The following is a 14,823-nucleotide window of genomic DNA, read 5'->3' on the forward strand; positions in this document are numbered from 1 at the left end:
TTGCTGTGAAGAAACTTGCTAGAAAAACTTGGAACACAACTTGAGGTTTTCATTCAGTACTGTTTGCATTGCCCTGGAAAGCATCCTAAAGGAAATGCTGTGCAGAAGTTGTGTGGAAACATGGATTTCGTCTAATTAGAAATTAACTAAAAATGCTTCAGTCTTTTTTTACTAGTAAGGAGAACTGCTGGCTCTTTATCAGTCAAGAAACAGTTTAATTACAACTTAAGTTCTTAACAAATGAGCAACTGTCTTGTGTCTGCTGCACTAAATTTAGTTTACTAAAATCTGAGTGTTTCTGACTAACATAATTATTTGGAGAACAGTCATTTAGTGTGACTTGTGTATTCTCTTTCTTATTTAAAGATGAAGACTTCTGCAATGAGTAAACGTAAGTCAAAGGAGAGCAGTGGAGCAAACAGAGAATGCATTTCACAGGTCAGTAACGTCTTGATTAGCTGACTTTGTTTTTAAGTGAGGAAGCTTTTCCATCCTCTGACATCCATGTCATAGAATCACAGACTGGTTTGGGTTGGGAGGGACCTTAAAGCTCATCCAGTTCCAACCCCCCTGCCAGCAGCAGGGACACCTTCCACTAGACCAGGTTGCTCAAAGCCTCATCCAACCTGGCCTTCAACACTTCCAGGGAGGAGCAGCCACAGCTTCTCTGGCCAACCTGGGACACTGTCTCACCACCCTCACAGCCAAGAACTTCTTCCTAATCCTATGTCATTCGATAGTTTTTTACTAGACCACTTACAAAGGCACCTGCAGATACTTGATGTAATTTCTAGGGCTGTGGATGGTTTTTTGTGTTTATGTTCTGTATTTATTTCAGATTCTTCCCTTGCTCCGAGTGTTATAATATTGACCTACTTTTTGGAGTCTTAATAAAAAATGGTAAAGGATGGTCTTGGGCACTTACAGCCCTTTGTGGCGACAGATTTGCATATAAATCTATTTTTATCTAATCAGATTCTTTATCTTCCTCTTTGTCGGGTGAATCAGAATCTAGGGGATTTTTTTTTTAACAGCTTAGGTTAGGCAAGGCAGCAGCTCCTGAATCAGTTTGGGGGTTTTTTTGAGTTTTTAAGCTTTATTCTCATGTTTTCTCAAAGTGGCTACTTAAAACCTGATGCATCTTGTAGTGAATTACCTCTGGTCCAGTAATTTCTTATATTTTAATATCTTCCCTTTATTTACTTTTATTTCCTTATTACTTTATTTCCTTAAATTTACCTTCCATTTATTTAATATCTTCCCCTTATTTATAAAATCCCTTTACAAGAGGGAAACCTCTTCATTTGTGAATGGACAGTGCTGACTGTTCAGATAGATTATTCATTAAAACGGAATGAATATGGAAATTAAATCAGTCAGACTTGAGTAGAAGAAAAAGTAACTGAAAAATCAGGTAGACAAGTACAGCTCATATTAAAAAAGAATTTGTTTCCTAAAGTGGAATTATTAGTAAAACAGATTTCTGTTGTTCTTCTATCCATTGTTTATATTTCACAAAGATGTGTTTATTTTTAAATTTTAAATGAAACGCCTAGAGCTGCTGCTAATAATTCCATCATAAATCAGACATTAGCTAAGTGTTAGAAGAAAATATATTTTCAAGAGGCTAAAAGCCTGTTAGTAACATCCCTCTTGAATTGGACACCAAGCATTGTAAAAGAATGGAGTGTGCAGGTGTTTTGGGGTGACTTAAATGAGGGACAGGGAGAAGTGGCTGTATAGAGTCCTGTAAATTCTTAAAAACTGGGATTGTCCCATTTTCTTGCCACTAGTCAAGTTGTAGGAGGAAATCTACGATGATGCTGAAGTCTGGCTGTTTGGGGATTGAGGATACAATTTGAAGTGACAGTTCTTAATGTGCAAAACAGAAGTCAGGGCAATTACATCTCTAAAGAAAGCCCCAGCAATGCCTACAAATTAATAGTTAAAATAAGTGTATTTGCTGTGCAATTTGAAGGGCTTCAGGACTTTACCTCATGATCAGGCTGCTCGGGTTTAATTCCATCCTCTGTAAGCAAGGCATTAGCTTCAGCTTCCTACTGCTTCCTGCCCCCATGCCAGACTTGCAGGAACAAAGTATCTGAACTGAATCTTCAGAGAAACTGTGAATTTGATGCTTTCTCCTGTTTGCGGGTGATAGGCTGAAAGGTTGTTGCGAGGGTTGCAGTAAGTGTATTCCTGACGATTTCGGGGAGTAATTAAGTGGATTACTTTTTATTTAAATCAGCTGCTGTTACGCAATGAGTTAGAACTATGAATTAGATAAGCTACTGAGGTAATTTTGGTGAGAGTGTACCAGCCCTTGGAGGATGAAGGAGAGAAACTGTAGCAGAAGGGACCAAAGTCATGTTGCTGTTGTTGAATTGAATTTGCTCTTTTCTGCTACAAAAGAGTCAGTTAGATATTCTGCTTATTGCAACTTTATTCCAACTTTCAAAGCCCCTGTGTCATTGATGGCAATTAAAATGTAGATGTTACAGAGTAACAGAAACGTGCATGTTTTACCATGATTTTATTGCAGTAGTTACATTCTTGGTACGTTCTGGTGTTTGAAGCACCAAGAACTTTTTCTGTCTTGTTTTATATCCGTAGGTGCAAAAAATTTTACGTGAAAGATTCTGTCACCATTATGCTACTGGCAAACTGTTTGGGGTTGAACAGCAGTACAGGTGAGTGAGCAGACTCAAATAGGAAGATATTTCCACTTTAACCTCAGGTTAATGTAGAAAATAATCAGGTGAAGTCAGAATTTTCCTATACCTCTATTTTTTTCTCATTTATACAGGTTTAAATGAATTGCAGTACGATGTTTCTAAAAATTGTCTCAGATTTTGAGAGTTTTTTTAATACAACTGTTGCTTGCTGCTTTGTCAGGCTCTGGGTTCTGGATTTCTTGTCCTTGTTTCAAATCTGTAGTTCCTGAAACACTTTAAGCCTGAAAGATACTTCAGTGCATACTCTAAGGCTATGTTTAATGACCTGACCAAGCAAAAAGTTAAATTCTCTTGCTGTGAATCTTTATTTTTACTTCAGTTTTTCCCCTGTTTATTGGTAAGCTGTGTTAAAAGTAAATCTTAAACCTTGGATGCCAACACCATGTTTCTTGAAGTAGAGACCTGTATTTAAAACAAGCCTGCTTCTTGGGATCACCTGATGCAGAGGTTAAATTTAGGAAGAAGGGACCTGCTGTGACAATAATTCTGTCCTAATACTAATTCTTTTACAGATGCAGGTCAAATTCTGAAGATATCTAAAGAACTTGTTTTAAACAACCAGGTTTTCCAAGACTTTATGCAAGTTGAATCACCTGATTTGAGTGTTAGGAAGGAAAATACAGGAAGGAAAATAACATTTCTGTTATTCAAACAAGTGTGTTATAATATAGATGCAGAGCTCACACAGCCATGCTTTTTGTTGTCATGAGGAAATGTGTTTCTATGGTGTTAGTATCCTACAAACAAACCTCCCCTCTTTACGTTGCAACTCTGAAAACCAGTTTGCAGGCTGCCTTCTACTTAATATGCCCCTGTTGGTGAATTATACTGGGCAGAAAATGTAATGAGCTTCCCAACTCTTAGTTTTTCTTCCCCAAGATGTATCAGAGCTCTCATATAGGGAACAAAACCCCATGTGTTTGCTAAGCTCTCCTGTGATTGTTCTATCACTCTTTTGGAAGTGATTAATGATGTCAATAAGTTAAAAAAAAAAAAAGAAAAAAGCATTTTAAATGTATGTGTTTGTAAACATTTAGGGATTGGAAGTGCCAGTATTTTTATAAGTACTTTAACTGTGGTACGAGGTGACAAGTCTATCTGAAGATAGCTTAGAGTTATTCTTCATTCCTCCTTTTGGGTAGGAATAGAATATGAGCTTGAATTTCAGTATCACTGTTACCATTCCCATGCTTTGAATGCTCAAATTGAGCTTATCATCAGTTTTATCAAGATTGTCAAAATGAATACATTCCACTAAATTATTAATTTTTTTACTGGTGTCAAGGTTTTCCTTCAGTGTGTTTGCTGGTCTTTCTTTTCTGTGAGCTATAGTGGTATCACAGAAAGCAATCTTCTTCTTTTTTTTAAAGAAAGAAATAATTATTGAAGTCTGTCCTTTCATGGTGGAGAATTGTAGAACTTTATGAATTAGTGATATTCCTGATGTCTGCACGTTTTAATATTTTAAAACATTTTAAGAGATCTAATCACTCAGCCTTTTGTACTTTATTGTATGACATTTTTGCATACCCTGAGTGTTGGCTCTGAGAGCAAGTTGAAGTGTATCAAGTTTTCCCTGATGTTCTAAAGATTCTTTGAATTTTCCATGGTTTCAGTGAATGTTGTCTGAAGTTTTTAACCTCTTGCTGTTGTCAACACAGACATCTGCTGGAACTGCTGAAACGAACTACAGTTCACGGAGAAAGTAATTCTGCCCTCATTATTGGACCCCGAGGATCAGGAAAGACTACGGTATACACATTTATTATTAAAAGTTTATACAAGGTCAAGTTAAGCAGGAGAGAACCTCACTGGAGTCCTGGGAGCTTTTGGAGCTAAATTTTCATCTCTGCCCGTTTTTAAAGAGAGAGTTGCTAACTGTTTTCATAGAATTACAAAAGATTTCAGGACTTCTTGTGAGTTCATTAAATAACAATATGGAGAAACTGGTTTCCTTACAACCTTCTGAAATTTTTCAATTCCTGGGGATTTTGTAACATAGAAGAGCTGAGACATGTAGCTGACAAAAACATGTGCCTGTCCATCCTCGCAGTGACTTGCAGAAGTCATGACTGGTGGTTTTGGAATTCTTTGCCTGTGTTCACCAGGTTTCATGACACCTTACAGGTACCCAGAACGTGTAAAATGAAATACTTTTTTCAGAACAGGTTGCATTTATCATTCAGTGATCTGTGTCGTAGATTCTGCCTCCTTTCAGCGTTTTTCTGACTACAATTCTGGGGTGGTTCTTGCCACAGAGGAGTTCCTCTTTGCAATTAAAGCCACGTTTTGTTTACCCTTTAAAAGTTAATCTGCTGTTGCTATTGGGCTAAAAATGACTGAAAAGGCATCCAAAAATTGGAAAAGGAGCAGCCTAGGGGGTAGATTTCTACAGAGCTGCTTATGTAGAGAGAATAGTAAGATATCCTAATCCTATTTTAAATGTGTCAGAGAATATTGTTACCTAAATTGCTAGGAAGCAGAATATTGTATGGTGGTTCTACTTTACAGGTGTAGGTTTTGTATTTTAAAGGAGCTCTTTTTAGTTGAGGCGTGTGAATGGGGATATCATCTAACTTAAGTGTTTGCTTAATATTAAAGTGTAAAACACTTAAGTCTTTCATGTTTACACGAGTGTATGATATGATAAATAAGTTGGCTGGTACTGCAAAAAGTATCCAAGATAAAAAAAAAAATTACAAAAATTACTTTGGAAGTCTTTCCAAGTGCTAAAGGAGGTGGGTTTCAAGCTTTTAAATATAGTTGGATAGAAATAAATTAAGAGATGGGAAACAAATCCATGATACAGCTGACACCAATCATTCTGCCAGTTTATTGATAACAAATATACATTTATATTTCTTATATAAATATACATGTATATTTGTTATCAACAAACATAGGTTTCTTGGTTTGCTTTTCAGTCACAGTCAGTATTGTTACCTTCTTCTGTTACCCAAGATGCTTCAGAAGGAGGATAATTGCCCAAATACTGTGTGGAGCAGGGGGAAGAGTTGATAAATCAGTGGCAAATAAGGATTCCTCCATCTCTGTGCTTCCTGCTAGTCTTGAACCAGAGTTTATTTTTCCTTTCCTAGATTTATGGATTGTAAATAAGCAGCAAGCTCTCTCATAGTGCAGGAAATTGTTTTTAGATTCTCTTGTATTTGCAATGTAAACTTTCAAGGTTCAATTGAGATTGTTGGATAAGGGGCTAGCCAGAAAGGATGGCATCTGCTTGTTGGGCATAAACTTGAGAAATGAAAAGGATAAACTGTTTTTTGTTGTTGCAAATATCCATATAGCACCATTAGTAGGAGTGTAACTATATCTGCTTCTAAATACAGTGTCAATCAAAAAGCACGGATGAGCTCTGTGCTGCAACAAATTGGAGTAAATGGGAAAGTTTAAAACCAAAAAACCCCACAAGAGAACGAGTCCTCAAACACCACGTGCCCCCTCAATCACCAAAACTCCAACTATTTTTATTATTTAATTAAAGACCAAATTTACTTCCAAACCTTTTACATAAGGATAGTGAAGATGAAAAAATTTGTGATCCTTACTGACAGAATATAAGTAAGAAAATCATATATGGGAAATGAATAATTTTCTTACTCTGCATCAAGTGCAAGATGCCAGTTAGGGGGCCTACAAGAAAGCTGGGGAAGGACTTTTCCTAAGGGCAGTTAATGACAAAACAAGGGGAAATGGGTTTAAGCTGAAAGAGGGGAGGTTTAGATGAGATATTAGGAAGGAGTTCTCCACTGTGAGGGTGGTCAGACACTGGAACAGGTTGCCCAAGGAAGCTGTGGCTGCTCCTCCCTGGAAGTGTTCTCGGCCAGGTTGGATGAGGCTTTGAGCAACCTGGTCTAGTGGAAGGTGTCCCTGCTGATGGCAGGGGGGTTGGAACTGGATGAGCTTTAAGGTGCCTTCCAATCCAAACCAGTCTGTGATTCTCAAAAAAGACTACCAGCAAATTGTGTGTGTGTATATTTGTGTGTATATGTGTGTGTGTGTATATGTGCGTGTGTGTCTACACATAGATGGCAGCTGCAAATTCTCAGCTGAGAAAACAAAAGCAAAGAAGTGGCAAGTGAATGAAAAGTTTCAACCTTTCATCTACTTTTATGCATTTTAATCAAAATTTCTCACGACTTTTACCAAGCACAAGTTCTTAATGCACTGTAAATGTGGGACCTCTAAGTTTGAGAAGCAATAGTTGATGTAGTTACCTGCAATTTAGTTTTGTCTCATGCTTCCTACCTTCCAGAGCAAAAGAATAAGCATAGTGTCTTTAAAGATTCAAAGCAGAGATTTTTGTTCTGGGGCATCTAATGAAGCTGAATACTGCACTCACTCAAGAGAAGGTTCTGTCATATCTCGGACTCTTTAAAGCTCATTTTGATTAAAGCAAAAGACGTAGATATTACCCCAGAAATGTAGTGACTGAAATACTGGAGTTCTTTTTGTATTTCTTTAATTCAGCAGAATGAACAAGTGTAGTTGCTACAGTTATGATAGTGAATGTGAAATTGTCATGTTAGTGTTTTTTTCTTCAAAATACTCAAAAACTCTGTTACCTAGAGAAGCTGCACATAGTTTCTTATCTGATAATAGCCACTTGTACACTTTTCTCACTGTTAATCCATTAATCTTGTAAATAAATTGTGTATTTTTTTCCTAGTTATTAAAACATGTCTTAAAAGAGGTCAAGGAAATGAAACAAGTTAGAGAGAACCTCTTGGAAGTTCATCTGAATGGCAAGTAATACAGCATTGTTCAAATGTTATTGAAACATTCAATTGTTGTGTATTGTATGTACTGAACAACAGTTTTGGCTTCAGCAGTTGAAATCAAGCTGTGATTATGGACACATTTACCTATGAGCTCCAAAACACCTTTCTTCATGTCTATATAAAGAGAACTTCTGTGCTTTTTAACAACTTTTTTAACATTTTGACATTTTTTAACATTCAGTTCAGTTGTAAATGAGCTCTTAAGTAACTTATTACATACAGAAAATTACGGTCTAGTATTAATTTTTCAAAAGCATGGATATAGAGAGAAGCTTCTGGCTGAGTTTCTAGTGGCTGTGAATGTGGCCTCCTGAAGTGAAGGAAAACTGCCAGTTCTTCATGAAACAATCCTTTTCTTTCAGGCCTTCTACAGACTAATGATAAAACAGCCCTGAAGGAGATCACCAGACAGTTGCACCTGGAAAACGTGGTTGGGGATAAAGTTTTTGTAAGTATCAGCTTTATTATATTCTTCCCTTATCTCCCTCAAAAACCCTTGTCTAGAAAACCAGCTTTAGAGAATGCAGCTTGCAGAGGCTGAAAGGGCTTTGAGAGTTTGTTAGGGAAATTATGATGGGCTGTCTGCGTTTGCTCAAAGCTTTGTCTTTTACAGTATTGAATAATTGGTGACAGTAGTGAACTGTGGCACTATTTACCTGTGAAGACCCTGGCTTCCAGACACTTCAAGCATGCCAATAAATACTTGTGTTCCACACAAGTGCTGAACGTGACATTTTGCTAGTTGAGCAATATTAATGCTTCTTCAATGGATACGTCTTCAAAAAACAGCAACTTTGACTTGGGGAAGGAGGAAGAATGCAAAAGCTCTCTTAAAAATTTACTTCAAGCCTCAAAACGAAACAGACATTAAGCATTCCAAAGTGACTTTGTTCAGAGGGGTAGAGTATTTCGGAAACATCCACTTTCACGTTTCAAGAAACAGATTAAGCAAGTTTATCAGCCAAAAAGCAGGATCTTCAGTATATTTGCAGTCTTTTTTAATTCACAGGGAAATGTCTCCAGGCTCCTCAGAGCCTTTCACTTTGCCTAGAATTTCTAGAAAAATATTTGCTTCTATCGACCTTTTCTCAAAGATAACTCACATGAGTACTAAAGTCAGTCATAAAGAGAATAACTGATGTGCTCCAGGTTAAATTTCACTTATTTGAGTGTGAAATAACTCGGGCTGGTGATCTCAGCTACCCTGGTTGTTACCTGTTAGTCAGTGAGCGTTCTTGAGAGGCCATCTCCTGCTACCACAGAAGGTCCTTGTGAGCATCATCTTCCCTTTTGCTCCCAGACAGGTCCTTGGAGATGGGCAGGATTTACATAGTTGTGGGTCATGTGTCATGCCAATCCAAGTGCCTAAAGCGGGATTAAGAGAGGGGAGAAAGGTGCAATCTCAATAGATAAGGTTTATTTTCATCAGTTGCATTTGGGAAGCGAAGGAGATAAAAGATGTTACTGCTTTAGTTAAGAGAAACCAGAGAAGAAGGTTAGAGGCAGTGTGGAATGCAAGATGAAGTGCAGATTGTAGTGAGTAGGTTTTATTATCCTTTGGAAATGCTTGCTGCTTAGGCTCTGCTTTGCTTTCTTACTTGTCCCAAATAATTTTAGTTACAGAGAATGGGAAACCTTTCTGGTGGTGAGCCAAGCTAAAATTTCCCCAAATACAGCTGCAGTAATAAAAGGAAATAGCAAGTATTTAATTTCAGTGTAGCCATTTAAATGAGTTGTCTTTTCAATAGAGAATTAGAATAACCTTCCAAGGTCCACTACCAAAAATGCTGGAGGCAAAACTGAACTTAAATATCCTTAATTCCCCTATAATTTTCCCCATTAAATTACTGTGGAGTACTACTTTAAACTCTTAACCATCTGATTGCACACGGGCATGGGAACACACTGATTTACAGGAATGTCCTTCTCTCCATAGAAACTTTTCCTTTCTTAGCTTCTGCAACTCACTTTCAGAGAGAAAATTGGCTTTTCTACCTTATTTGATAGGGCTTGTGGCCTTTACTGAGGAGTTATTTCCCCTCTCACAACGTGAGTGTGTAAATGTGTGTGTGTAACTGAAGCAGGATGCTCGTGGCGGTTCGTTGTGTTCTTTTATGAATGGTTGATGCTCTCATCTAACGAGGTGGCAAATTAAAGAAGCTCCCTACTGATTGTTCTCGGTGGAACACGTTAGGTGGCAGTTTGTGCCTGTGTGTAGATGGAAAATGAGGATGTAGATGTTATTTAAGGGAAGATTCTTGTAAATTTAGCCTGTTGTAGACATTCTGATCACTAATTTTGGTCCGAGGCAATTAGTTTGAGATTTTCAGACTGAATGGAGTGGATCAATGTGGGGTTTACTGTCAGTTTGCTTGTCCTGAGGGGGTTATGATTATACAACATGAAAATGTAAATTTTTGAGTATGCACTGGCTTTGAAATCAGGTTTTCAGACGGAAATGACCTTCCTTACATGCCTGAACTTGATGTAGTTACACAATTCTGAGAATGACACTGAAAATCGATCGTGAAACTTGACTTTCTTCTCTGTGTAGGGCAGCTTTGCTGAAAATCTTGCCTTCCTTCTCGAAGCTTTAAGGAAAGGTAAACGCTCCTGAAACTGTGTGTGTGTGTGTGTGTGTGTGTGTGTGTGTGTCACTTGACTGAAAAGTTAGCATGGACATGCTTTTCCATCTTCTTGTACAAGTGGTTTGAAGAAATCTAGCTCAAGAATCATAGACTGGTTTGGGGTGGAAGGGACCTTAAAGCTCATCCAGTTCCAACCCCCCTGCCAGCAGCAGGGACACCTTCCACTAGACCAGGTTGCTCAAAGCCTCATCCAGCCTGGCCTTCAACACTTCCAGGGAGGAGCAGCCACAACTCCCTTGGGCAACCTGTTCCAGTGTCTCACCACCCTCACAGTGAAGAACTTCTTCCTAATATCTAATCTAAACCTCCCCTCTTTCAGTTTAAACCCATTTCCCCTTGTTTTGTCATTAACTGCCCTTATGAAAAGTCCTTCCCCAGCTTTCTTGTAGCCCCTTCAGGTATTGAAAGGCTGCTGTATGTGTCATGATTATTAAATTAATGTAGAAAATAAGTAATACCAAACATATACCTAAAATAACTGATGCTGTAAGGCTTGCATGAGGTGGTCAGCTATGCAGGACAGATCCTTTTATCCAGATTGAATTATTTTAATTATTGAATTATTTGAATTGATTATTTTTAATCACAATTATTTGAATTATTATTTTTATTATTATTATTATTTTTAAATTTGCCATAGAAGTCTGTTTTCCCTTGCAACCAGAAACGATGTTTGACAGAATACCACAAAACTTTACCCATTTTTCAGTGTATTTTTCCTTTTGCTGTTGTAGCAGCGCATGTGTGAAAGGAGAACTCAGTGAAAAGCTAAAAGAAAATATGTCAATTGTTAAAGGCAGAAAATGTGAAAGCTGTAGAGATGGATGTCTGGTGATGGATGGTGTTACCCTACTAACTTTTAAAATTGCTGTCTCAGGAGATCGAACTAGCAGCTGTCCAGTCTTGTTTATCCTGGATGAATTTGACTTGTTTGTTCATCACAAGAATCAGACGCTGCTCTATAACCTCTTCGATGTATCCCAGTCAGCACAGACTCCAGTGACAGTTATTGGACTCACATGTAGACAGGTAAGAAATTGTGCTTTCTTCTTCTTCAAAGTTTTTAAGCTGTTTTTAAAGAGAATATAGTCTTAGTTGGAATGTTTTCTCTTCTCCTCTCCTGAAACCTTCTGTAATTTACTAAGAGACTGTTCTCAATTATCCATTTTTCATAGAATCATGGAATGGTTTGGATTGGAAGGGACCTTAAAGCTCATCCAGTCCCAACCCCCCTGCCAGCAGCAGGGACACCTTCCACTAGACCAGGTTGCTCAAAGCCTCATCCAGCCTGGCCTTCAACACTTCCAGGGAGGAGCATCTACAACTTCCTTGGGCAACCTGTTCCAGTGTCTGACCACCCTCACAGTGAAGAACTTCTTCCTAATATCTCATCTAAACCTCCCCTCTTTCAGCTTAAACCCATTTCCCCTTGTTTTGTCATTAATTGCCCTTATGAAAAGTCCCTCCCCAGCTTTCTTGTAGCCCCTTCAGGTACTGGGAGGCCGCTATAAGATCTCCCTGGAGCCTTCTCTTCTCCAGGCTGAACAGCCCCAACTCTCTCAGCCTGTCCTCACAGCAGAGCTGCTCCAGCCCTTGCATCATCCTGGTGGCCTCCTCTGGACTTGTTCCAGCTGCTCCAGGACTTTTGAATTGAGAAGGAGGATAGGAGAGATTAAAAAAAAAATAATAATTGTGCTGAGAGCAAATTACATGACCAAAAACTGCAAAGCTTTCAGTTTTACTGCTCGAGGAGCAGGTTTACATTGCTAAGGAGATGCACAACTGTTGTCCTGTAACACCAAAGAGCCGTGTTTATCTGTGTGGCTGTTTTATATTGTACTGTCACTCACTCTTTGGAGAAGCTCCTGGGCATTTCAGTTTCCTAGTCAGCAGTTGGCAGGAACAGACTTGTATTAACCTACAGTGTTTAAATCCTTCTTCTGAGGACAAGGAATTATTTTTTAAGCAAAGACTTCAGTAGGGCACTTCTGCTATAAAAACAGCATATTCCAAATTAATTTAGGATCCCTGTTAAAGTTGCTGTGATTTTGATGATGACATTTTAGGGAACTGTGGACAGATTGTGTGTATCCTGTGAAATAATTACTTTCTAACACTGTGGAAGCTGATACTTTATAAAAATTATACTGTTTTTCTCAATAAACTGGATTGGTGGTGAAGATAGCCAGGTTATGACAAGAAGAATAATAATAGTTAAAATATTGCATCAAAGCCTGAATCTAGGGTTGATTTGGTTTAGGTGATATTTAGCTGTGCAAATTTCTGGAAGTTAATAGAATAATTAATAGTTGTTTTAGCAAATTCCAATCTTTTCTTTAGCTTCATTACTGTCCTGAGTCTGGAATCCTCATCATCCTGTTGTACGTGACTTCTGAATCAAAGGGAGTCTTTATATTTTGCACTGTTGGTTCCCTGTTTACTCTCATCACTATTTTTGATGAGGAATTTCACTGTTCTTAAAGCCTTTTTTTTTAAGTAAAAAAACACCAAAAGCAACACACAACAAACCCTTAAAAAAAAAAAAAGGAGCACTCAAAATTCCTAGAAACTGGGAATTGTAACCATTCTGTCCCAGTGTGAGGGAGGGGAATAGGACTGTGTTCCTCTAGATGGATGAATCCCACAGCTTGTTTCTGATGCCACTCTATCGCTGTGTGTTCTGAGAGAACCCAGCTTTTCTCTATTATCTCCAACCAACAACCTGATGGCAGACTTGCTTAATTCTGTGACGACCTTAAAAGATAAATATTGGCTCTTAAATTGTTGGGTTTTGGGGTTTTTTTGAAGCTGGATTCTTTCAGTCTGACAAAAGGCGTGTGACTGACAGCCACCAACCTCCGTACCTGCTAAACAGACAGCTTGTCTGGAGCCCTGATAGGCTGCAACATCTCGAACACAGACTTGAGGAGCTGCAATATTTACATCATCTATGGAGAAATTTTGCTGGGTGTCCTAGCAACTCATTATCCTGGGTGATGTAGAGCATCACCTGATTTGGGCAAATGGCTAGTTGTTAGGTAATAATTAGCAAAGGTCTTGTTAGAACATTTTAAGCCTGAGAATTTAATAATTCTTTTGTTTTTTTTCAATCAAATTTACTTTGATAATTTCTCTTGCAGTTTTCACTGTAGCAAAGAATGTGCTTAATGCATCTACCTTTTTAATTATTATTTTTACTTTTTTTAACAAGGATATCCTGGAGCTCTTGGAGAAGAGAGTAAAATCAAGGTTCTCTCACCGACAGATATATTTGATGAATTCCTTTGATTTTAAACAATACATTAGGATATTCAAGGAGAAGCTTTCTCTCCCTGCTAAATTTCCTGACGAGTCTTTTGCTCAAAAATGGAATAACAATGTTCAGGTATTTAAAGTTCTTCATACTTTATTTTAGTAGAACTTTTAAAGTAAGACCAGTTTATCAGTGTAAAGTTTTTACTTAAGATTAGTATTTCCTTTCACTATTTGAGTTTGATAGGGAATAAGTCAAATTGTGATAGAGAATCTTTGCTTATTGAAGCCTGGAGATAAAATTATAAGTGCTACAAAAAAGACCAGGAAGTTAAAGTTGGATGTGAAGAATTGTATTTTCAAGTGTTCTGGAGATAAAATTGTAAGTGCTACAAAAAAGACCAGAGAGTTGGATGTGAAGAATTGTATTTTCAAGTGTAAACTGAGCTCGTTCTGAAGGTTGGCTAACTTAGTTTTTCAGGTGAGTATGAAATGATTTGCTGAGATGATTAAAATATTACTTAAAATTTATTTTTTAGTATCTCTCAGAAGATAAATCTGTGCAAGACACGCTGCAGAACCTTTTCCACTACACCAAAGATCTGCGCTCGCTTCATTTGCTGTTGGTGTGTATTTGCATATGTATCTAATAATCTGTAAACAACATTTGTGTTTTCCAAGCCTGTTATCTGAGCTTCTCTTGAAACATCTTTTTATTGAGTGGGCTTTTGACAGTACTGGTTTCTTGCAGTGTGTGCTTTATTAATGAATTTGAGTAGTTCCAGTTTCTGTAGCAGTTACATTGTGAGGCTGTGCTATTTAATTAAAATGGTGCTGGGCTTTTGGTATTTAAAATTTGCCAAGGCTTTCCATTCCTCAAGCAAAACTGTAGGTGAAGTGCTTTCAAAATATTCTTTCCTTTCTGAGTTTCTTTTTGGTTGCTGGTGAATCCTGAAAACTGCTTGTACTAGAAGCTACTTTTTCTACCTTTAAGTCTGTTGTTGCAGACAAATATTCCTCCATTCCTTCTCTTCCACTAAATCTGTCACTATATTAAACCTGCTTCTCTTCATCAGTGTCTTGTCTTCCTCAGAGATCAATACATTTTGGTGCCATTTTTTTTAGTCTGGTCTTTTACTGTGTTCTTAAATCATCTTATGTTCTCTGCTTTGTCCTCCTCCTGACACTGGTGGGGTTTGTCTGTGCTCCTGGCCTCAGTTCCTCATTTGGAATGACCGTCACTCAGGGCTAAAATATTTGTTGTTGTCAACAAATATTGACAACAGCAAGGTTAATAACCTTCTTCCTTCTTCTTCCTAAACGGATGCTCTTGCCATGATGCTCCTGAGCACAGATTACGTGTGTTTATGGATGATTTGCTCCTGGATT

At 37.9% G+C, this 14,823-nt stretch overlaps 1 protein-coding gene across 1 annotated transcript; it reads left to right on the forward strand.

Moving 5' to 3' along the window:
• Nucleotides 1-366: 366 nt before the first annotated feature.
• On the forward strand, nt 367-14,060 carry ORC4 (origin recognition complex subunit 4; the record flags this gene model as incomplete). The annotated part of the gene is made up of 9 exons (XM_010177721.1): nt 367-438; nt 2,614-2,690; nt 4,397-4,487; nt 7,423-7,498; nt 7,897-7,982; nt 10,089-10,137; nt 11,060-11,211; nt 13,394-13,567; nt 13,974-14,060. Coding segments are annotated over exons 1-9 (864 nt in total), but the record flags the coding sequence as incomplete, so codon positions are not given.
• Nucleotides 14,061-14,823: the final 763 nt, after the last annotated feature.

Source organism: Antrostomus carolinensis, unplaced genomic scaffold (genome assembly GCF_000700745.2).
Source record: "Antrostomus carolinensis isolate BGI_N321 unplaced genomic scaffold, ASM70074v2 scaffold6241, whole genome shotgun sequence".
Taxonomy (NCBI): domain Eukaryota; kingdom Metazoa; phylum Chordata; class Aves; order Caprimulgiformes; family Caprimulgidae; genus Antrostomus; species Antrostomus carolinensis.